Genomic DNA, 25,164 nt, shown 5'->3' with positions numbered 1-25,164 from the left:
AGAGGGAAGCTTCAGAAGTTTTTTCTGAAGTTTTTTAGTGTATTGCGCAATCGCGGCCGCCATTAACGAATCGATTCGTTATTGTTTCGTTATTGTTTTGTAATTTTTTTACCATTTACGAAATTTTGTAAATACCGAACTTTTTTTAAGGAAAATTTTGTAATTATTTTAAATAACAAAACGCAAAACCCCCCAAAAAACAAATCGATTTTAGAAACAAATTTTTCCGTTGTTACCCAGGCCTACAAAGCAAATATACAACATAAAATACAAACAGTAAAATATAATCAAAATAAAAAATACTACTACTACTAATAATAATCTATATAAATAAAAATGTAATGTTCGTTTGTGGGATTAACAGAACTCAAAACCACTGGATGAATTGGCACCAAATTTGGACACAAGACACCTAACAACCCAATGTATGTCCTTCACTCAAAAAATTGATTTTGTCATTTGGGAGTTGTAGTTGCTGGGATTTGTAGTTCATGTACAATCAAAGAGCATTCTGAACTCCACCAACAATGGAATTGAACCAAACTTGGCACACAGAACTCCCATGACCAACAGAAAATACTAGCAGCGTTTGGTGGGCATTGACCTTGAGTTTGGGAGTTGTAGTTCACCTACATCCAGAGAGCACTGTGGACTCAAACAATGATGGATCTGGACCAAACTTGGCCCAAATATGAACATAGATGGGAGTTTGGGGGAAATAGACCTTGACATTTGGGAGTTGTAGTTACTGGGATTTATAATGCACCTACAATCACAGAGCATTCTGAACCCAACCAATGATGGAACTGAACTGGTGGGCAGTGTCCTTTGGTTTGGGAGTTGTAGTTCACCTACATCCAGAGATCACTGTGGACTCAAGCAATGATGGATCTGGACCAAACTCTACACAAATACTCAATATGCCCAAATGGGTACACTGGTGGAGTTTGGGGAAAATATAATCTTGACATTTGGGAGTTGTAGTTGCTGGGATTTATAGTTCACCTACAATCACAGAGCATTCCGAACCCCACCAACGATAGAATTGGGTCAAACCTCCCACACAGAATCCCCATGTGGGCCACAGCAACGCGTGGCAGGGGACGGCTAGCAATAATAATAATAATAATAATAATAATACTTTATTGATACTCCACCGCCATCTCCCCAAGGGGACTCGGGGCGGCTTACATGGGGTGAAGCCCAACAGTACAGCAAAGCAAATACACAACATAATACACAAACAGTAAAATATAATCAAAATAAAAAAACTACTAATAATAATAATAATAATATACAAAAGCAGTATAAATAAACACACCAACCAGTATAAGGTCACAGTGGTCACATGCCATAGCAAGATGTCCCTCCCACAAAGGCCAAGTTTGTGCAGGTTAATCACCCTTTCCCAAGTGTTTATGATAGAACTAATTAGGAAACGACATTGGTAACCCAGGAACAAAAATAGTGTTATCCTGAGCAAGAGTTGAGCATTGGGGGTCTTGAGGGAAGGAGGCACCCTCATTCTCTCAGAGTATACCAGAAAGAAAGAAAGAGCCACAAGATGCTGACCAGGCGTATGTTTACATTTGGGGACCAAGTCAGGAATTGCATGCAAATCCATCCACACAACTTGTTGCCGAGAGCTGATGGACAATTGGGGTGAGAGTCCCGGATGGGGTGGGCGGTCAGTGGGGGTCCTCCATTCCGGGGAAGGGGTCGTCCGGGGCGGTGTTGAGGAGCCCCATGTAGAAGATGGCGAAGGTCCCGATGGAGAAGAGCAGGATGGCCGCCCAGAAGCAGAGCTTGTCGATCACCTGCCCGATCATCACCCAGTTCTCCATCTCCTGCAATGGAAAGGAAAGAGACCTCATATGGGGGTGGTGGGTGGGGGTGGGGTGTCCCACTGGAGACATTGTCATGAGATAGCAGACATGGTTTGCCCCCCATAGTGACCACCCTGCCCCCAAACAAAGCCCCAATGTCCGCTTTGTGCCATTTGAGAGGTTTCTTGAGGGCCTTCTAGACCCAGTTGACCATTTAGCTGAGAGAACTGGGGGCTCGTTTTGTGGGGAGCTAGGACCCCAATGTGAGGAGTGGGGTTGGGGTCCAGCTAAGGGCCTACTAAGGCTCGCCAAGGCTGAAGACACCATCCTAGAATGGAAACCAATGGCATTATGGAGAAACCAAGGAGGTAAATATTGGATTCACTTGTGGTATGAGAAGTGCTGATGACACAACTGCTGAACTGACCTAACCAACCTGAGAACTTTTGCCACGTTTACGTGGTCAGAGAATAATTCTGTAAGTAAAAGCAGTCAGAAACAATAGCTCCTTACATTAGAAAGAAAACCAACATCTGTCCGGAACTGATGGAGATCCAGCCAATCGTAGCTGAATCCAAACAACAACCAAAATAGTACATAAAGAGACACTTAGAATCCTAGAGTTGGAAGAGACTTCGTGGGCCATCATACAGTCCAACCCCATTCTGCCAAGAAGCAGGAATATTGCATTCAAAGCACCCTTGACAAATGGCCATCCAGCCTCTGCTTAAAAGCTTCCAAAGAAGGAGCCTCCACCACACTCCGGGGCAGAGAGTTCCACTGCTGAACGGCTCTGTGAAGGAGACCGTTTTAATACCACCGAATGCCACCAAATGTGAAGATGCGAGTGGTAAAACACCCACTGCCACCTAATCTGTGAGGGAAGCCGGGCAACAATCAATATCAGCCTAGGAGCTATTTTATAAAGGAACTGTTAATGACAGAAGGTTTTATTCAGTGGATAGCGTAGCGTTTACTGTCTCTGGCTGACTTCACTATTGCAGGCTGTTCAACTTAGGAGAAACTGTATCAGGCAAGGCTTGGGGAAAACAGTAACAAGTTTATTTTAACAGGAGTATAACATGTTTAACTGTTTCTTCACAAGAGGCACAAATCTTGATGGTTACATTAGAAAGGTTTCATGAGTAATCTCAGGCACAGACTTCAAAACGTTTCACAGCAGGCACAGCAGGCTTAAACCCAGCCAAACCTTGATTCTTAATTTAGAATCAACAACCCCCTGTAGCTCTCTCACTACCGGGTCCTTCTCTGCAACCACTTTGGTCACCAATTGATTCCCTGAATCCCCACCCTGAGATTCAGTCTTTCCTATAGCACACCGGCTACAGACACATTCCCTGAATCTCCACCCAGAGACTCAGTCCTCTCAGTAGCTCACCGGCTTACTGACTGACTTTTTAAAACAGCTGCCTCCTGAAGAGGCAGTTGGCTCCGCCCCTGTTGCTATGGCAACTCAGCTAATGCCAAGCCACCATCTCCAACAAAACATAATCCTCCATACTTACCATCCCTAAACTACTGTTTAAATTACACATAACCAAAGGAATAAAATTTACACATCGTCACAGGCTCCTCTTGGAAAAGTGTGTCTGATCTGTGAGGAATGCAGAGCCCGTCCACCCGCCTTCCTTCAATATGGGCAGAATAGGGGAGGACGGTGAGTATGACTGTTGAATGTATGTGGAGTGAATGCTGAATCGAGGAGGGCGGTGAGTATGACTGTCGAGTGTATGTGGAGTGAATGCTGAATCGAGAAGGGCAGTGAGTATGACTGTTGAGTGTATGTGGTGTGAATGCTGAATCGAGGAGGGTGGTGAGTATGACTGTTGAGTGTATGTGGAGTGAATGCTGAATCGAGAAGGGCAGTGAGTATGACTGTTGAGTGTATGTGGTGTGAATGCTGAATCGAGGAGGGTGGTGAGTATGACTGTTGAGTGTATGTGGAGTGAATGCTGAATAGAGAAGGGCAGTGAGTATGACTGTTGAGTGTATGTGGAGTGAATGCTGAATCGAGGAGGGTGGTGAGTATGAGTGTTGAATGTATGTGGAGTGAATGTGGAATAGAGAAGGGCGGTGAGTATGAGTGTTAAATGTCTGGGGAGTGAATGCGGAATAGAGAAGGGTGGTGTGTGTGCCTGCTTCTGCCTCCGAAAGCCCCCAATGCAACCCGTGACATGGAAAAGGGTCCAGTGGGGAGGGGTCCCTGCTCCTACCGCCCCGTTGGCGCTCTGCTCCCGCGTGCTCTGGGCGATGAAGTTGCAGGCGTCCACGCACTCCTTGATCTCGGGGGACAGCGAGGCCAGGCTCTTGTACAGGGAGTTGCTCAGGTCCAGGTCCAGACCCTCTGCAGCAAGGAAGGGGAAACCGGGGGGGGGGGTCACAAGGGCATCGCAGCCAGAACCCACACGCAGGGGCACCTCAGAGTCAGGGGCATTCGTTGTCAGGTTGAAGGAGGACCTCCACAACAGAAAAAACCTCCTTTCCTCCCCTGTCTTTCTTCTTTTCTTTCTTTCTTTCTCTCTCTCTCTCTCTCTCTCTCTCTCTCCCTTCCTTCCTTCCTTTTCTTTCCTTCCTTCTTTCCTTCCTTCCTTCTTTCCTTCCTTCCTTCCTTCCGTCCTTCCTTTTTCCCCTGTCTCCTCCCCTTCCTTCATGCTCTCTCCCTCCTCATTTGTTCCTTCCTTCCCTTCTTCCTTCCCTCTTCCCTTCTTGCCTTGTCTTCCTTTCTGCCTTCCTTTCCTTCCTTCCTTCCCTCAATCATTCACTCCTTTCCTTCCTTCCATCTCTCCTTCCTTTGGCTGTCTGCCTTGTCTGCCTGCCTGCATTTCCTCCTTCCCTCCCTCCCTCCCTCCCTCCCTCCTTCCCTCCCTTCCTTCCTCCTTCCTTCCTTCCTTCCTTCCTTCCTTCCTTCCTTCCTTCCTTTCTTCCCTGTCTCTTCCCTTTCCTCCCTCTCTCCCTCATTTGTTCCTTCCTTCCCTCCTTTCTTGCCTCTTCCCTTCTTTCCTTGCCTTCCTTTTTGCTCTTCCTTCCTTCCTTCCTTTCTTCCTTCAATCATTCACTCCTTTCCTTCCTTCCATCTCTCTTTCCTTTGGCTGCCTGCCTTGTCTGCTTGCCTGGCTTTCCTCCTTTCTTTTTCTTCCTTCCCGTCTTCCTTTTTTCCTTCCATCTTTCTTTTTCTTCTTTCCTGTCTACCATCCTTTCTTCCTTCCCTTCTTCTCTTCCTGCCCATCTTCCTTCCTATCCTTCCATCATCTCTATCCTTCCTTCCTGTTTTCTTTTCTTCATTCCCAACTTCCTACCTTTCTCTATTTAGCTTCCTTCCCATCTTCTGTCCTTCCCTCCCTCCCTCCCTCCCTCCCTCCCTCCCTCCCTCCCACCTTCCTTCCTTCCTTCCTTCCTTCCTTCCTTCCTTCCTTCCTTCCTTCCTTCCTTCCTTCCCTGTGTCCTCCTTTTCCTTCTTCCACCTTACTAATTTGTTCCTTCCTTCCCTCCTTTCTTTCCTCTTCCTTTCTTTCCTTGTCTTCCTTTCTGCCCTTCCTTCCATCTGTCCATTCGTCAGTCACTCACTCCTTCTTTCCTCCCCTCCATCTCTCCTTCCTTTGGCCGCCTGGCTGCCTGCCTTTTCTCCCTCCCTTTCTTCTTCCTTCCCATCTTCCTTCTTTCTTATCATTCCTATCATCTCTTCCTTCCTGTTTACTTTCCTTCCTTCCCAACTTCCTTCCTTTTTCTTCTCCCTTCTTGTCTTCCTTCCTTCCTTCCTATCCTTCCTTTCTTTTTCTTCCTTCCCATCTATCTTCCTTCCTATCCTTCCTCTCTATCATCTCTATCCTTCCTGTTTTCTTTCCTTTCTTCCCAACTTCCTTCCTTCCTTTTTCTTCTTTCCTTTCTTTTTCTTCTTTCCAGTCTTCCTTCCCTCCTATCATCTCTAATTTCCTTCCTTCCCAGCTTTCTTCCTTCCTCTTTTTTTCCTTCTTGCCTTCCTTCCTTCCTTCCTTCCTTCCTTCCTTCCTTCCTTCCTTCCTTCCTTCCTTCCTTCCTTGACTTCTTTTCTCGTCTGCCTGCCCTCATTTTGACCTCCTCCGCCTACCCTTCATTCCTTGTGTTCCATCCTTCATAGAATCCTAGACTTGGAAGAGACCTGGTGGACCATCATCCAGCCCAACCCCATTCTTCCAAGAAGCAAGAAAATCACATTTAAAGCACCCCCAACAGATGGCCACTCAGCCTCTGCTTCAAAGCCTCCAAAGAAGGGGCCATCTCTGCCTCTTTCCTAACTTCCTCCTCCTTTTCTCTCTCTTCTCCATCTGCTGCTTGTCCCATATCAGCTTGGCCTCCCTCACGGGGTTGTTGTGATGATGGAGGTCCACTCCTACCTCCTGATGACAACGAACCTCCCATGGACCAACCTCATGGAGACCCTCCTGGCTTACCTGGGTCCCCCCTGTGGATGCCGTGACGGGCGCCCATGCGCTCGAAGAGGATCTCGCTCCGGGGCTTCTTGAGGATGTACTCCTCGGCCTTCAGCATGATCTTGAAGGAGCTGCGCCGGCGTGGACGGGGGCCCCCCCAAGGGTCGTCCTCCTCCTCCGCCGGCTCCAGACCCAAACCCAAGAGACCCGGCAGCACCTCCAGGAAGACCTGCAAGAGGAAGGGGTCACGGGTTCAGAGCCCCCACATCCAGGCACACCTGTCTGGAGGGACTCATGGTCCACCAAGGAGCTTCTCTAGATACCTCTATAGAAGGTCCTTGGTGGACCATGAGTTCCTCCAGGACTGAGGTTGGTCCATGCCAACTGGAGGGATTCATGGTCCACCAAGGACCTTCTATAGAGGCATCTATAGAAGGCCCTTGGTGGACCATGAGTCCCTCCAGGGCTGAGGTTGGTCCATGCCTACTGGAGGGACTCATGGTCCACCAAGGACCTTCTCTAGATGCCTCTATAGAAGGTCCTTGGTGGACCATGAGTCCCTCCAGGGCTGAGGTTGGTCCATGCCTACTGGAGGGACTCATGGTCCACCAAGGACCTTCTTTAAATTCCTCTATAGAAGCTCCTTGGTGGACCACGAGTCCCTCCAGGGCTGAGGTTGGTCCATGCCTACTGGAGGGACTCATGGTCCACCAAGGACCTTCTTTAAATTCCTCTATAGAAGCTCCTTGGTGGACCACGAGTTCCTCCAGGGCTGAGGCTGGTCCATGCCTACTGGAGGGACTCATGGTCCACCAAGGACCTTCTTTAAATGCCTCTATAGAAGCTCCTTGGTGGACCATGAGTTCCTCCCGGGCTGAGGTTGGTCCATGCCTACTGGAGGGACTCATGGTCCACCAAGGACCTTCTCTAAATGCCTCTATAGAAGGTCCTTGGTGGACCATGAGTCCCTCCAGGGCTGAGGTTGGTCCATGCCTACTGGAGGGACTCATGGTCCACCAAGGACCTTCTCTAGATGCCTCTATAGAAGGTCCTTGGTGACCATGAGTCCCACCGGGGCTGAGGTTGGTCCATGCCTACTGGAGGGACACATGGTCCACCAAGGACCTTCTATAGATGCCTCTATAGAAGGTCCTTGGTGGACCATGAGTTCCTCCAGGGCTGAGGTTGGGCCATGCCTACTGGAGAGACTCATGGTCCACCAAGGACCTTCTTTAAATGCCTCTATAGAAGTTCCTTGGTGGACCATGAGTTCCTCCAGGACTGAGGTTGGTCCATGCCTACTGGAGGGACTCATGGTCCACCAAGGACCTTCTATAGATGCCTCTATAGAAGGTCCTTGGTGGAACTTGAGTCCCTCCAGGGCTGAGGTTGGTCCATGCCTACTGGAGGGACACATGGTCCACCAAGGACCTTCTATAGATGCCTCTATAGAAGGTCCTTGGTGGACCATGAGTCCCTCCAGGGCTGAGGTTGGTCCATGCCTACTTGAGGGACTCATGGTCCACCAAGGACCTACTCTAGATGCCTCTATGGAAGGTCCTTGGTGGACCATGAGTCCCTCCAGGGCTGAGGTTGGTCCATGCCTACTGGAGGGACTCATGGTTCACCAAGGACCTTCTCTAGATGGCTCTATGGAAGGTTCTTGGTGGACCATGAGTCCCTCCAGGGCTGAGGTTGGTCCATGCCTACTGGAGGGACTCATGGTCCACCAAGGACCTACTCTAGATGCCTCTATGGAAGGTCCTTGGTGGACCATGAGTCCCTCCAGGGCTGAGGTTGGTCCATGCCAACTGGAGGGACTCATGGTCCACCAAGGACCTTCTCTAGATGCCTCTATGGAAGGTCCTTGGTGGACCATGAGTCCCTCCAGGGCTGAGGTTGGTCCATGCCTACTTGAGGGACTCATGGTCCACCAAGGACCTTCTCTAGATGCCTCTATTAGAAAGTCCTTGGTGGACCATGAGTTCCTCCAGTAGGCATGGACCAACCTCAACCCTCCAGATGTTTTGGACTCCAACTCCCACCATTCCTAACAGCCTCAGGCCCCTTCCTTTTGCCCCTCAGCTGCTTAAGCGGCCAAGTTGGCCCATGCCTACTCCAAGTTGGCCCATGCCTACTCTAAGTTGGCCCATGCCTACTCTATAGGGTCCCCATTATTTGGGGGGCGGTCTTTGCTCACGTGCTTGAGGCGCTGGGACATGGTGTGGGTGCTGGGGCTGCGCAGGGAGACGTTGAGCACGATCACGCAGTTGGTGACGATGATGGTGGCCACCACCATCACAAACAGCAGGTACCTGAAGCAAGGATGGACCTCTCATCATCATCATCATCATCATCATCATCATCATCATCATCATCATTATCATCATTATGTTTGGGTTGCTATGAGTTTTCCAGGTTGTCTGTTCCTTGTATGTTCCAGCAGTATTCCTTCCTTATGTTTCGCCTGCATTTGTGGCCCTCCAGGTGTTTTGGACTTCCACAAATCCCACAAAATCTGGTAGGCTGTTAGGAATTGTGGGAGTTGAAGTCCAAAACACCTGGAGGGAAGGCCGAAGTTGGCCCAGGCCTGGGCTAATGGCATCTTCAAAGGTTCTGTTGGAAATGAGGCAAGTGGAGTGTGTGTGTGTGTGTGTGTGTATGTGAATGTGTATGTGTATATGTGTGTGTATGTATATATATATATGTGTGTGTGTGTGTGTGTATATATATATACACACACACACACATACGTGTATGTGTTTATATATATATATATACACACATACACACACACACACACTAGCCATCCCCTGCCACACATTGCTGTGGCCCAGTCTGTGTATATGTGTTTTGTGTGTGTATATATGTGTGTATATATTTGTGTAGTTATGTGCACGCATTGCAATGTATTTTTTATTTATATAGAAGATATACTAGCCATCCCCTGCCATGCGTTGCTGTGGCCAAGTCTGTGTATATGTATTTTGTGTGTGCATATATGTGTGTATATGTGCGTGTATATATTTGTGTATTTGTGTGGTTATGTGCATACCTTGCAATGTATTTTTTTATTTATATAGAAGATATGCTAGCTATCCCTTGCCATGCGTTGCTGTGGCCCAGTCTGTGTATATGTGTTTTGTGTGTGTATATATGTGTATAGGTGTATGTATATATTTGTGTATTTGTGTGGTTATGTGCATGCATTGTAATGTATTTTGCTAGTATATCTTCTATATACACACAAATAGTATATAGAAGGTATATTAGCTATCCCCTGCCACGCGTTGCTGTGGCCAAGTCTGTGTATATGTGTTTTGTGTGTGCATATATGTGTGGATATGTGTGTGTATATATTTGTGTATTTGTGTTGTTATGTGCATGCATTGTAATGTATTTTTTTATTTATATAGAAGATATACTAGCTATCCCTTGCCATGTGTTGCTGTGGCCCAGTCTGTGAATATGTGTATATGTGTATGTATATATTTGTGTATATGTGTATATATGGTTTTGCACATGCGTTGTAATGTATTTTTTTGGAGTTTTTTTGCTTTTAAAGTCCCTTTCCTTTGTGTTTTTCAGTGTTTTTATGAGTGATGGTCACTCGTTGGCCTGAGAGGGGACTTGTGTCCAAATTTGGTGTCAATTTGCCCAGTGGTTTTTGAGTTCTGTTAATCCCACAAACTAACATTACATCTTTATGTATGTAAGTATGTATGTATGTATGTATATCCCTGTGGAATAATGTCCAGGGTGGGAAAAAGAACCCTGGATCTGTGTGATGCAAGTGTGAATGTTGCAATAAGTATTGAGTAGCCATGAAGCTGCAAAGTCAATCAGCGAGGGTCTCTACATTGAGGTCGCCTGGCCTTTGTTGCCTGGAGGCACCCTCTTCCAAAGATGCGATTAGCCACAGATGCAGGCAAAATGTCAGGGGAGAATGCTGCTGGAACTTATTGGCCAAACAGCCCAGAAAACTCACAGCAACCTTGAAAGGCTTCGACAACACATTGTAATAATAATAATAATAATAATAATAATAATAATAATAATACTTTATTTATGCCCCGCTCCATCTCTCTGAGGGGGACTTGGTATGGCTTACATGAGGCCACACCCCTCAGTGAGCACATGCACCCTGTTGTAATAACACTATGTCCCAGAAGCCCCCTCCCCAAAAGCCTTGGAGACCCCTTAAAAGAGTGGGGGGCGACTCACTTCCCGATGAGGGGGACGCTGAGGGAGGTCTCGGGCACCTGCTGGGCAATCAGGAAGAGGAAGACGGTCTGGGCCAGCAGGACCGAGATGCTGACCGTGCACTTCTGGCCACCGGCTGCCAAAGAGAGAGAAGACGGTCAATGGGAGTGGACTGACCGCCACAGCATCGCAGAGCTCAACCCCATCCTGCACAAGGCTGTAGTCCTCATCAAGGACACAGGTAGGCAGGAAAGCCCTCCTGACAGATGGCCATCCAGCTTCTGCTGAAAGGAGGAGGAGACTCCCAGGCAGTGTCTATGTTCTACTACATTTGGAAAGGACTCCAAAGTCCACCCAACCCAACCCCATGGTGTCAATGCAGGAGGACATCATCCAAGCCCTCCCAGAAGATGGCCATCTAGCCTCGGCTGAAAGGAGGAGGAGACTTCCAGACAGTGTCTATATTCTACTACATTTGGAAAGGACTCCAAAGTCCATCCAACTCGACCCCATGGTGTCAATGCAGGAGGACATCATCCAAGCCCTCCCAGAAGATGGCCATCTAGCCTCTGCTGAAAGGAGGAGGAGATGCCCAGGCAGTGTCTATATTCTACTAAAATTGGAAAAGACCCCAAAGTCCATCCAACCTGATCCCATGGTGTCAATGCAGGTAGACATCATCCAAGCCCTCCTGACAGATGGCCATCCAGACTCTGCTGAAAGGAGGAGGAGACTCCCAGGCAGTGTCTATGTTCTACTAAAATTGGAAAAGACCCCAAAGTCCACACAACCCAACCCCATGGTGTCAATGCAAGAAGACATCATCCAAGCCAACAGATGGCCATCCAGCCTCTGCTGAAAGGAGGAGAAGACTTCCAGGCAGTGTCTATGTTCTACTACATTTGGAAAGGACTCCAAAGTCCATCCAACTCGACCCCATGGTGTCAATGCAAGAAGACATCATCCAAGCCCTCCCAACAGATGGCCATCTAGCCTCTACTGAAAGGGGAAGGAGACTCCAAGCAGTGTCTAATTCTACTAAAATTGGAAAAGACCCCAAAGTCCACACAACCCAACCCCATGGTGTCAATGCAAGAAGACATCATCCAAGCCAACAGATGGCCATCCAGCCTCTGCTGAAAGGAGGAGAAGACTTCCAGGCAGTGTCTATGTTCTACTACATTTGGAAAGGACTCCAAAGTCCATCCAACTCGACCCCATGGTGTCAATGCAAGAAGACATCATCCAAGCCCTCCCAACAGATGGCCATCTAGCCTCTACTGAAAGGGGAAGGAGACTCCAAGCAGTGTCTAATTCTACTAAAATTGGAAAAGACCCCAAAGTCCACCCAATCCAACCCCATGGTGTCAATGCAGAAGGACATCATTCAAGCCCTCCCAGAAGATGGCCATCTAGCCTCTGCTGAAAGGAGGAGACTTCCAGGCAGTGTCTATGTTCTACTACATTTGGAAAAGACCCCAAAGTCCATCCAACCTGACCCCATGGTGTCAATGCAGGAGGACATCATCCAAGCCCTCCCAGAAGATGGCCATCCAGCATCTGCTGAAAGGAGAAGGAGACTCCTAGGCGGTGTCTATATTCTACTAAAATTGGAAAAGACCCCAAAGTCCACCCAACCCGACCCCATTCCATCAATGCAGGAAGACACAATCAAAGCCTTCCCGACAGATGGCCATCCAGCCTCTGCTGAAAGGAGAAGGAGACTTCCAGGCGGTGTCTATGTTCTACTAAAATTGGAAAAGACCCCAAAGTCCACCCAACCTGACCCCATGGTGTCCATGCAGGAGGACATCATCCAAGCCCTCCCAGAAGATGGCCATCCAGCCTCTGCTGAAAGGAGAAGGAGACTCCTAGGTGGTGTCTATATTCTACTAAAATTGGAAAAGACTCCAAAGTCCATCCAACCCCATGGTGTCAATGCAGGAGGACATCATCCAAGTCCTCCCAGAAGATGGCCATCCAGACAATGCTTAAAGACCTCCAGAGAAGGAGACTCCAGGAGACTCTCCGGAATGTTGTATTCAAGAGCCCCAAAAGCCATCCAGTACAACCCCATTCCATCAATGCAGGAAGACACAATCAAAGCCTTCCCGACAGATGGCCATCCAGCCTCTGCTGAAAGGAGAAGGAGACTTCCAGGCAGTGTCTATGTTCTACTAAAATTGGAAAAGACCCCAAAGTCCACCCAACCTGACCCCATGGTGTCCATGCAGGAGGACATCATCCAAGCCCTCCCAGAAGATGGCCATCCAGCCTCTGCTGAAAGGAGAAGGAGACTCCTAGGCGGTGTCTATATTCTACTAAAATTGGAAAGGACTCCAAAGTCCATCCAACCCAACCCCATTGTGTCCATGCAAGAGGACATCATCCAAGCCCTCCCAGAAGATGGCCATCCAGCCTCTGCTGAAAGGCCTCCAGAGAAGAAGACTCCAGGAGATGTTGTATTCAAGAGCCCCAAAGGCCATCCAGTGCAACCCGTATTCCCGCAACGCAGGAAGACACCACCAAAGCCCTCCTGACAGATGGCCACCTGGCCTCTGCTGAAGAGCCTCCAGAGAAGGAGGGACTCCTAAGAAAGGAGAAGGGGTCCCGCTCCCCAATGTGTCTTACATTCAGCTGGGAGGAAGTAGACCAGGACCACCAGGGAGGAGATGAGGACGCAGGGGATGATGATGTTGATGATGTAGAAGAGGGGCTTGCGCTGGATGATGAGGAAGTAGTGCATCTCGGAGAAGCCGGGCGCCTCCTGCCCAGAGACCGGGGCCAAGAGCTGGCGGGCCGGGCGGTGCCGGATGGCCCACTCCCCATTCTCTGCAGGGAAACAGGAAAGGGTCAGAGGCCAAGAAGGAAGAGAAGGGAGGAAGTGGCCTGGCCACTGAGGAACAGAAATGGGGAGTCCAGTGCTGTGACGTGTTTGGGTCCCCAGTCAGGTGCCAAGAATATTGGGGTGAGCGGCCATGTCCCTCTATTACCAAGTAGCCCAAAATCCCCAACAACTCATTATCCCAGGCGTGGGCCAACTTCAGCCTTTCCTCCAGGTGTTTTGACTTCAACTTCCACAATTCCTAACAGCCTACCTGGAGTTGAAGTCCAAAGCACCTGTAGGGGTGAAGTTTGCCCAGATGCAATCCAGACCTTGGACAATTTTGGTGGCCTTTCTCTGAGCATGGTCCAGTTTGTTTGCATCCCTCTTGCACTGTTTGCCCAGAACTGGACACAGGATTGTTGTGCCTGTTATGCTGCGTCTTTTGTGCATTGTCCACCCAGCAGAGTGTTTTGATCAAATAAACCTGCTGCACGATCTCCTTGCTTCCAGTGTTTGATGGGATAAAGCAGTCATGAGCCAACTTTGGCCCTCTCTCCAGGTGTTTTGACTTCAACTTCCACAATTCCTAACAGCCGGGACATCCGTAGGGAGACCGAGGAGCTTGTTTATAAAGCTATTGTCCTCCCAACCCTACTATATCCCTGTGAGACGTGGACAGTCTACAGACGTCACATGCAAGTCCTGGAACGATTCCATCAGTGTTGCCTCCAGAAAATCCTGCAAATCTCCTGGGAAGACAGACAGACCAATGTCACTGTGCTGGAAGAAGCAAAGACCACCAGCATTAAAGCGATGGTCCTCCGCCATCAACTCCTCTGGACCAGCCACGTTGTCCGGATGCCCGACCACCGTCTCCCAAAGGAGTTGCTCTACTCTGAACTCAAGAACGGAAAACGGAATATTGGTGACAGGAAAAGAGATTGAAAGATGGGCTCAAAGCCAACCTCAAAAAGTGTGGCATAGACACCAAGAACTGGGGAGCCCTGGCCCTTGAGCGCTCCAGCTGGAGGTCAGCTATGATCAGTAGTGCTGCAGAATTTGAAGAGGAATGAATAGAGGGTGAAAGGGAGAAATGTGCCAAGAGGAAGGCACATCAAGCCAACCCTGACCAGGACCGACGTCCTTACTGTGGGGAAACACGCGGGTCAAGAATAGGGCTCCACAGCCACCTATGGACCCACCTATGGATCCCCCCACATCTGGAAGACCATCATCCTCAAGCTACAAGGGATCGCCTAATGAGAATGAGACAAAATTAATTCAGTACGCCAAATCAAAAACATATCATATATCCAATATCAACCAGTTGTGGTTGATATAGTAAAACGTTTACTCACAAAAGCTTGTGCAAAAGCATCACTCAGTATATCCAATATATCATCCAAAAGAATAGAGAATAAAAGGTGGATTCCTCAGGTTCCCGTGCTCCATGCCCATGAAGACAGGCAATGGTACTACAAAACCAACAACTGGGATTAGACTGGAACTGGGGAACAAAGGAGGAGACCCTTCTTTTATAGCTTCTTAATTTCGAAGGCATTGCCTCCATGACTTGCAGCATGACTACCATTCTAGAAGATCCATGAAGATCCATGCAAATGTTAATTTTTTGGGGAGAGGGGTCATAAAACTGACAAGAAGGGAGCAAAGGCAGCACATACAGACAAACCATTTAGGGCACATGCGTGAGTGTTAGTTCCCCAATAAGTAGACTGTCAAGACTTGTGGGAGTTGAAGTCCAAAACACCTGGAGGGAAGGCCAAAGTTGGCCCATGCCTGCTTTATCCAATCAAACACTGGAAGCGAGGAGATCGTGCGACAGGTTTATTTGATCCAATCACCCTGCTGGGTGGACAGTGCACAAAAGACGCAGCTCTGCTTTATCACTAACACCTTGAGCGTGCAGGCAGGCTATTTTCTCCTATTCATGCCTCATCTTTATCTCTTTTTTTGTTCCCTTCTGTTGCCAGCTGTTATCAGTTTTTCTATTCCTGCTTTTCCTCTGATTCCCCCCTCCTCCCCCTCCCCCATCCTGCACCTTCTCATTACTAGGCATTCTCTTTTGAACTTGTCAGGTAGAAAATGCTGTATTAGGTAGAAACGCATTGCATATACTTCCATTATATGGAAAAATACAATTCTAATGCACATGTGTTCACAGCATAGTCCACTGAAAGGGTTCAGAAAGTAGCGATGTGATCCTAGCGTGACAGCTAAGCCATTTCCTGTAATCCGTGGAGGGGGAAATGGAGTGACTTGTGTGTGTACTTCCTAGAATCATAGAATCATAGAGTTGGAAGAGACCTCCTGGGCCATCCAGTCCAACCCCATTCTGCCAAGAAGCAGGAATATTGCATTCAAATCACCCCCGACAGATGGCCATCCAGCCTCTGTTTAAAAGCCTCCAAAGAAGGAGCCTCCACCACACTCCAGGGCAGAGAGTTCCACTGCTGAACGGCTCTCACAGTCAGGAAGTTATTCCTCATGTTCAGATGGAATCACCTCTCTTGTAGTTTGGAGCCATTCTTCCATTGCGTCCTCGTCTCCAGGGAAGCAGTAAACAAGCTCGCTCCCTCCTCCTCCCTGTGGCTTCCTCTCACATATTTATACATGGCTATCATATCCCCTCTCAGCCTTCTCTTCTTCAGGCTAAACATGCCCAGCTCCTTAAGCCGCTCCTCATAGGGCTTGTTCTCCAGACCCTGGATCATTTTGGTCGCCCTCCTTTGGACACATTCCAGCTTGTCAGTATCTCTCTTGAATTGTGGTGCCCAGAATTGGACACAACAGTCCAGGTAATGTGGTCTAACCAAGTCAGAAGAGAGCATGGGGAGCATGACTTCCCTAGATCAAGAGACTATGCTCCTATTGATGCAGGCCAAAATCCCATTGGCTTTTTTTGCTGCCACATCACATTCCTGGCTCATGTTTAACTTGTTGTCCACGAGGACTCCAAGATCTTTTTCACACGTCCTGCTCTCGAGCCAGGCCTCATCGTCCCCCATTCTGTCTCTTTGCATTTCGTTTTTCCTGCCTAAGTGGAACTTAGGTAGAACTTGTCTGGTAGAAAATGCTGTATTAAGTAGGAACGCATTGCATATACTTCCATTATATGGAAAAATACAATTCTAATGCACATGTGTTCACAGCATAGTCCACTGAAAGGGTTCAGAAAGTAGCAATGTGATCCTAGCGTGACAGCTAAGCCGTTTCCTGTGATCCGTGGAAGGAGAATGGGAGTGACTTGTGTGTGTACTTCCTCTTTGCCATGTGCTTGCTCTCTATCATCTATGATACCTTGCTGTGATCTCTCTTCATTTTTAATCCGTTGCCATCCTCATGGTATGTCTTGCTATGTTTGTATTTCACAATGTTTGTATTATATATGTTTGTATAATAGCGGACCTGTAAATAGTTATAATATGTAATGTAGGAATGACTTAAGAATAAAATTCCAAAGATGTTTGGATGAAAGCTAGAGCTCAAGAGTGGTCATTAAAGTGGTGAGCTACTACACAGGTGAAGAGGCTGTGCTATAAAATCTCTGCTAACTGTGACCAAGACTCTGCAGTGTTTTTTCTTTTTGGATCAGAACTGTTTGCTAGGCCTGGGTAACAACAGAAAATTTTGTTTCTAAAATCTATTCGTTTTTTGGGGTTTTTTTGCGTTTCGATATTTAAAAGAATTCCGAAATTTTCCTTTAAAAAAGTTCGATATTTACGAAATTTCGTAAATGGTAAAAAAATTACAAAACAATAACGAAACAATAACGAATCGATTCATTAATGGTGGCCACGATCGCACAATACGCTAAAAAAACTTCTGAAGCTTCCCTCTCCCTCTGTTGTTGACTGTTGGGGTGATATTATAATTTTTTTTCACTAATTAAACAAAAAACAACTATAAAACCTGCCCCAGACATGCGGAAATAATAACGAAACGACCTCAAACCAATAACGAAACGAATACATAACGAATTACGAAGCATTTACGAAATGAATTGGAAAATTCGTTTCGTTTTTAAGTTGCTCCAGAACGGTTCGTTATCGCTTCGTTAACAAAAAAATTGACGAATTTTTAACGAATTACGAATTAACGAAACGAAACCGCCCAGCCCTACTGTTTGCCTTTGAGACGGTCTGTCCCATTGCATAGTGGGAGGATTGATTAATGTGCCTACCTAGCTGGGGTGTTGTGTATGTTTACTCTTTCTAACCCCTGCGACAAAAGGGTCATGATAGCATTTGAAGGGAGAGACCCCTCACCCAAGTGTCACCTCCTCCCCACCCCCCATTTCACCTGTGAATGCAGCTGGGTCAATGATGATGTCCTTCACAGGGACCCCTGTGACGTCATCGGGGCCAAAGATCAGCTGCACTTCCTTGGCGCTGTATGTCTGCGATCTCGAAGGGAAAATATAAATATATAGATATTGGGGAAGGGTCTTTTGAGGGTCAGAAGCCACAAAGCCTAGTTGGGGGCCAATCTGGGCAATGAGGACAACCCCCATCATTGAAGTCTCCTGAGCAAAGTCCCTTGGAAGAACACTGAGGTGGGACCCCTGACCCATATTCCCCCCCCCCTCGATTAAGGCCCCTCCTGACCGGAAGACCAAGGAGCAGTTCTGCCAGTCGAAGGGGAAGAAGGTGACCTCGATGGAGCAGGTGCTGCGGTAGATGGCCGGGGGCAGCCAGTACATGTAGCCCCCCTCGTAGATGAGCACGTTGGCTGAGTAGGCCACCTCAAAGTTGCCGTCGATGCTGTGGACGCAGGCAAGAAGGCCATTGGACTCTGGGTGAAGGAAGGACCCCACCTCCAAACCTCATCTCAGCTCGATGACCCCCCCCCCCACTCCATGGGCCTCACTTGTTCTCCAGGACAATGTCCGGCAGCCAGACCATCTCTGCCGGGACCCGGATGGTGCCAATTCCCCCAAAGTCTGCGCTGCTGTAATTCAGGCGGTAGTCCACCCATTGCTGGGTCCAAGAAGAAGAAGAAGAAGGGATGGTCAGTAGAGGACAAAGGCAAGGAGGGGGCTCAAAAGTGGGTCTGGCCAATTTCTGACCAACTGGACTTCCTTAGGGTGCATTTTGGGATGGGAGTGCAGAGTGCCAATGTGCTGGTTTGTGGCTCCAAAGGCCTGGATTGGGACTCACACCATGAATACCACCACCATCATCACTATCATCACCTTCATCACTATCATCACCAGCATCATCATCTTCATCACTATTACCACCACCACCACCATCATTACTCTTCTCTATCATCACCTTTGTCACCACCATCACCATCACTATCATCACCTTCATCACTATCACCACCACCAACATCATCTTCACTATATTCTTCATCACTATCATCACCACCACCATCATCATCACTTTCATCGTCTTTATCACTATCATCACTTTCATCACCACCATTATCACCACCAACATCATCATCAATATCACCACCACCACCATCATTACTCTTCTCTATCATCACCTTCATCACCACCATCACCATCACCATCATCACCTTCATCACTATCATCACCACCAACATCATCATCACTACAATCTTCATCACTATCATCTTCATCACTATCATCACCATGACCATCATCACTTCATCGTCTACATCACTATCATCACTTTCATCACCACCATTACCACTACCATCATCACTATCATCATCAGTGTCATCAGCATCAAAACCCTCATCACCAATCATTACCATCATTATCACCATCGTTACGATCAACATCATCACTATCATCATCATGACCTTAATTACTATCATCATGATCATCTTTGCCATCATCTTCATCAACACCTCAATTACTATCATCATCACCATCACCATCATAATCATCATCATCATCACTTTCATCATCTTCATCACTATCATCACTTTCATCACCACCACCACCACATCACTATTATCATGAGTGTCATCAGCATCATAACCCTCATCAGAAATCATTACCATCATTACCACCATCATTACCATCAACATCATCACTATCATCATCATCATAATCTTAACGACTATAATCATCACGATCATCATTACCATCACCTTTATCACTATCATCATCATCATCACAATCATAATTGCTATTATCTTCATCACTATCATCTTAATTACTTTCATCATCATTGCGATCATCTTCATCACTATCATCATCATCTCTAACATCATCACTATCATCATCATAATCTTAATTACTATCATCATCACGATCATCTTTACCATCACCTTCTTCACTATCATCATCTTAATTACTATCATCATCATTACGACCATCTTCATCACTGTCATCATCTTAATTACTCTCATCATCACAATCACCATTACCATCATCTTCATCACTATCATCATCTTAATTACTATCATCATCACAATCATCATTACGACCATCTTTATCGCTATCATCATCTTAATTACTATCATTATAATCATAATCATCATTACCATCATCTTCATCACTGTCATCATCATGGTCGTCATCATCTTCACTCTAATCACCACCATCATCTTCACCAATATCATAATTGTCATCATCCTAACTAATTATCATCTCTATCACCACCATCTCCATCATCTTTACCACTCTCATCAGCATCACCATCCTGGTCAACCAGTTGGGACCAATGAACAGAAGAAGAGCCAAGGGAGTGGGTGACCATTAAAAGGTGACCATTAAAACGTAGCCTCAATTTATATTGGAGAGGAAGGTAATGATGGATGGAGGGAAGACCCCACAGACCCTTTGCAGACCCCACTCCCCATTCCTCACCTGTGTGATCCAGACATTGGTGGTCAGCGTCTCTTCTTTCTCGTTCTGCAAAAAGAGATCCATCAGGCATGGGTCAACTTCAGCACTCTCTTCAGGTGTTTTGGACTTCAACTCCCACAATTCCTAACAGCCTACTGGAGGGAGGCCTGAATTTGGCCCATGGCTTTGTCCTCTTGGAACTAGACCCTTGAGCATAACCATGTTGTGGGATCTGGAGCCCAAAAGTTGGCCCATGGCTTTGTCCTCTTGGAACTGGACCCTTGAGTCACTCAAGGGATCATCTGCATACCCACATTGTGGGATCTGGAGCCCAAAAGTTGGCCCATGGTTTTGTCCTCTTGGAACTAGACCCTTGAGCATAACCATGTTGTGGGATCTGGAGCCCAAAAGTTGGCCCATGGCTTTGTCCTCTTGGAACTAGACCCTTGAGCATAACCATGTTGTGGGATCTGGAGCCCAAAAGTTGGCCCATGCCTTTGTCCTCTTGGAACTGGACCCTTGAGTCACTCAAGGGATCATCTGCATACCCACATTATGGGATCTGGAGCCCAAAAGTTGGCCCATGGCTTTGTCCTCTTGGAACTGGACCCTTGAGTCACTCAAGGGATCATCTGCATACCCATGTTGTGGGATCTGGAACCCAAAAGTTGGCCCATGCCTTTGTCCTCTTAGAACTGGACCCTTGAGTCACTCAAGGGATCATCTGCATACCCACGTTGTGGGATCTGGAGCCCAAAAGTTGGCCCATGGCTTTGTCCTCTTGGAACTAGACCCTTGAGCATAACCATGTTGTGGGATCTGGAGCCCAAAAGTTGGCCCATGCCTTTGTCCTCTTGGAACTGGACCCTTGAGTCACTCAAGGGATCATCTGCATAACCACGTTGTGGGATCTGGAGCCCAAAAGTTGGCCCATGGCTTTGTCCTCTTGGAACTGGACCCTTGAGTCACTCAAGAGATCATCTGCATACCCACATTGTGGGATCTGGAGCCCAAAAGTTGGCCCATGCCTTTGTCCTCTTGGAACTGGACCCTTGAGTCACTCAAGGGATCATCTGCATACCCACATTGTAGGATCTGGAGCCCAAAAGTTGGCCCATGCCTTTGTCCTCTTGGAACTGGACCCTTGAGTCACTCAAGGGATCATCTGCATACCCACGTTGTGGGATCTGGAGCCCAAAAGTTGGCCCATGGCTTTGTCCTCTTGGAACTAGACCCTTGAGCATAACCATGTTGTGGGATCTGGAGCCCAAAAGTTGGCCCATGCCTTTGTCCTCTTGGAACTGGACCCTTGAGTCACTCAAGGGATCATCTGCATACCCACGTTGTGGGATCTGGAACCCAAAAGTTGGCCCATGCCTTTGTCTTCTTGGAACTGGACCCTTGAGTCACTCAAGGGATCATCTGCATACCCACGTTGTAGGATCTGGAGCCCAAAAGTTGGCCCATGCCTTTGTCCTCTTGGAACTGGACCCTTGAGTCACTCAAGGGATCATCTGCATACCCACATTGTGGGATCTGGAGCCCAAAAGTTGGCCCATGGCTTTGTCCTCTTGGAACTGGACCCTTGAGTCACTCAAGGGATCATCTGCATACCCATGTTGTGGGATCTGGAACCCAAAAGTTGGCCCATGGCTTTGTCCTCTTGGAACTGGACCCTTGAGTCACTCAAGGGATCATCTGCATACCCACGTTGTGGGATCTGGAGCCCAAAAGTTGGCCCATGGCTTTGTCCTCTTGGAACTGGACCCTTGAGTCACTCAAGGGATCATCTGCATACCCACGTTGTGGGATCTGGAGCCCAAAAGTTGGCCCATGTCTTTGTCCTCTTGGAACTGGACACTTGAGTGACTCAAGGGATCACCTGCATACCCACATTGTGGGATCTGGAGCCCAAAAGTTGGCCCATGTCTTTGTCCTCTTGGAACTGGACACTTGAGTGACTCAAGGGATCACCTGCATACCCACATTGTGGGATCTGGAGCCCAAAAGTTGGCCCATGGCTGTGTCCTCTTGGAACTGGACACTTGAGTCAATCAAGAGGTCACCTGCATACCCACGTTGTGGGAGCTGGAGCCCAAACGTTGGCCCATGGCTGTGTCCTCTTGGAACTGGGCACTTGAGTCAATCAAGGGGTCACCTGCATACCCACATTGTGGGATCTGGAGCCCAAAAGTTGGCCCATGGCTTTGTCCTCTTGGAACTGGACACTTGAGTCAATCAAGGGGTCACCTGCATACCCACGTTGTGGGAGTTGGAGTCCAAAGCACCTGGAGGGAGGGCTCAAGTGGATGGGAGGGCTTTCAGTGTGGATCTGGTCATGGGCTACAAGGATGTCCTACCAAGGAGATGAGGTTGGTGAGGGTCAGCTTGATGGACACCTCCAGGGCTTCCCCTCCATTGAGCACCGGCCGCACCGTCCGGTCATAGTTTGCAAAGAGGGTCTCCACCAGCCTCCGCTCCTCATTGGCTCCCACGAAGACTGTGGGAAGAGAGAGAGAAGGGCCCCATTGAGTCCAATCTAACACTCACCTTTTGAGTTCAATGAGCTGGAGGAACCCAAGGAATTAGACATAATGATCACCATCATTGACAAACCTGCAAAACAGCCATTCAAAGCAATGACAAGTAGCAATACGCATGAGCCAAAGGGTCCCTCTTTCAAAATGTGATGGATCAGAAAAGCAACAATCATTAGTATGCTAAACAATCACAAATAACAACAGGTACAATGATGACCCAAAGGCTCTGCTTCAATGGCAATGCAAGTGCAAGGAATAATAAGAACAATAACAATTAGCAGAATACTCCCTCTTTCCATTCGTAATTAATTAAATCTCTATCTGTGTGTGTTTGTGTGTGTATATATGTGTGTGTATGTATAAATGTAAAGTTTGTTTGTTGGAGAAACATAACTCAGAAACCACTGGTCAAAGTGACACAAAATTTTGACACAATACACCTAACAGTCTAACAAGTGTCCATCACCCCTAAACACACACACACACACACACACAAAACCTCAGCAGAACAGACTTAACCCCCCCCAAATATACCATATATACATATACCCCCAAATACACACACACACACAAGTACACATTCATACACACACACATATGTATATATATGCAAAAGCACACACAAATATACACATATATATATACACACACCTACACATGCACATACAAATATACATATATACACACATACATATACACATGCACACACATATACATATACACATACATACACACATGTATACACACAAATATGCATATAGACAAGCACACACATATACACAATGTGCATATGCACATATAAACACACAAATACACAAATATACACACACATATACATATACACGTGTTGTTGTTCATTTGTTTAGTCGCTTCCAACTCTTCGCGACCTCATGAACCAGCCCACGCCAGAGCTCCCTGTTGGCCGACACCACCCCCAGCTCCTTCATATAAATACATATATACGTATATACATACACATACATATATATTATATATATATATATATACACATGCACACACATATTCATATACATATACACAAGCACACACATATACAGAATAGACATATAAACACACAAATATATACACACATATACATACATGCATACATACATACATACACCCATATATATCTATGCAAACATACATATATACACAAATATATACACATAAATTCATATATACACACACAAAACACATATACGCAGACTGGGCCACCGCAACGGGGGATGTCTAGTTGTAAATAATAACAATGACAATTTGCAGAATGCCCCCCCCCCCCTTCAACACAATCGTACATAACAATAGCCATAATGATTAGTGGGGGGGGGGGGCTCTCTCAATGTCAACAGCCAATAACAATCATAAGAATGAGCAAAATGGCCAACTTGGTAAAGCAATTATAACAGGAAGAATAATTAGCAAAACACACATCAACAACGCCCCCAAAAATACCCCCCGAAGCCCCTCCCTTTACGTACAGAGGCCCCCCCAGAAGAGAAGGGCCCCCAAAGAGAGGCGGTGGCCCATTCCCCTTCTTCTTTGCTTGCAAAGGTCTTCTCCTGCTGCTCCAGCAAAGCAAAGGCTTGTTTTGGGGTGTGTGTGTGTATGTGTGTGTGTGTGTGTGTGCAAAGGGAGGCTATTTTGGGGCTTCCAAAGGAGGGGGAGACACCGGATATTCCCCCCTCCTCTCCAAAGCAAGAAAGGCATGGGCACAGGTGGGGGTGTTTGCTTTCAACCCCCCCCCCCCCCCCTACACACACACACACACACACACTTTCATATCCATTTGCTATGGGTCACATCCGGCACCTGTTTGCAAATAGATAGCTGGGATGCCTAGGAAGGAAGGCAAGGCAGGAATGGGACCCTCAAGGTCAAGGAAGAGGGTTCCCTTTCCCAAGGCTCTCTCTGTGTATGTATGTGTGTGTGTGTGTGTGTGTGTGTGTGTGTGTGTATATGTGTGTGTGTGTGTGTGTGTGTGTGTGTGTATGCATACCCAAACAGTCTTACACCGAACACTGGAAAAGAAGTATTATTCCATCTGTCAACAAATGGTTGGCCAACTTGCTAAACTTTGCAGAGTTTGAGAAACTAATCTATATATATAAAAATGTTACGCTCGCTTGTGGGATGAACACAACTCACAAACCACTGGACGAATGGACACCAGATTCGGACACAAGACACCTCTCAGGCCAACGAGTGACCATCACTCATCAAAACACTGAAAAACACAGCAAAAGTGTCTTAAAAAGCCCAAAAAAGCAAAAAGACGTCACAGCGCATGTGCAAAAACAACTCCCCCTGGCAAACAAAGCACACAATAGCATATCCACACTCTCTTCTGGACTACAGCTCCCATCATCCCCTAGACCAGGCCCTTTAGGGGAGGAGGGGGATCCAAATGCACTGCTTCCAAGATGCAAGCTTTCTTCTCCTGGGATTTCTTGGAGAGCATCCCAACCCTGGCATATTTCCTATTTCCTATTCCTGGACTGCAAATCCCAGCAATCCTCCAGATAGATAAATTGGATAGAGCTATATGTATAGG

General features: G+C 47.2%; 1 protein-coding gene across 1 annotated transcript; it reads right to left on the bottom strand.

The window, feature by feature from the left end:
• Nucleotides 1-1,606: 1,606 nt before the first annotated feature.
• On the bottom strand, nucleotides 1,607-24,209 carry CHRNE (cholinergic receptor nicotinic epsilon subunit). The gene is made up of 12 exons (XM_067469644.1): nucleotides 24,092-24,209; nucleotides 22,431-22,570; nucleotides 20,092-20,136; nucleotides 18,171-18,280; nucleotides 17,909-18,064; nucleotides 17,604-17,707; nucleotides 13,088-13,288; nucleotides 10,478-10,592; nucleotides 8,454-8,568; nucleotides 6,275-6,482; nucleotides 4,061-4,191; nucleotides 1,607-1,847 (listed from the first exon to the last, which is right to left on the bottom strand). The coding sequence occupies exons 1-12, from the start codon at nucleotides 24,138-24,140 to the stop codon at nucleotides 1,689-1,691; spliced, it is 1,533 nt and encodes a 510-aa protein (XP_067325745.1). The 5' UTR covers nucleotides 24,141-24,209; the 3' UTR covers nucleotides 1,607-1,688.
• Nucleotides 24,210-25,164: the final 955 nt, after the last annotated feature.

This window comes from Anolis sagrei, chromosome 6 (assembly GCF_037176765.1).
Source record: "Anolis sagrei isolate rAnoSag1 chromosome 6, rAnoSag1.mat, whole genome shotgun sequence".
Classification (NCBI taxonomy): Eukaryota; Metazoa; Chordata; class Lepidosauria; order Squamata; family Dactyloidae; genus Anolis; species Anolis sagrei.
This window is presented reverse-complemented; position numbering and strand designations above follow the sequence as displayed.

Coding starts and splice junctions, on each gene's coding strand:
- CHRNE (XM_067469644.1), bottom strand. CDS start 24,140: ATGGGCCACCGCCTCTCTTTGGGGGCCCTTCTCTTCTGGGGGGGCCTC. Junction 20,137..22,430: donor TCACCAACCTCATCTCCTTG/GTAGGACATCCT, acceptor CTCTTTTTGCAG/AACGAGAAAGAAGAGACGCT. Junction 13,289..17,603: donor TGACCCAGCTGCATTCACAG/GTGAAATGGGGG, acceptor GTTTCCCTGCAG/AGAATGGGGAGTGGGCCATC.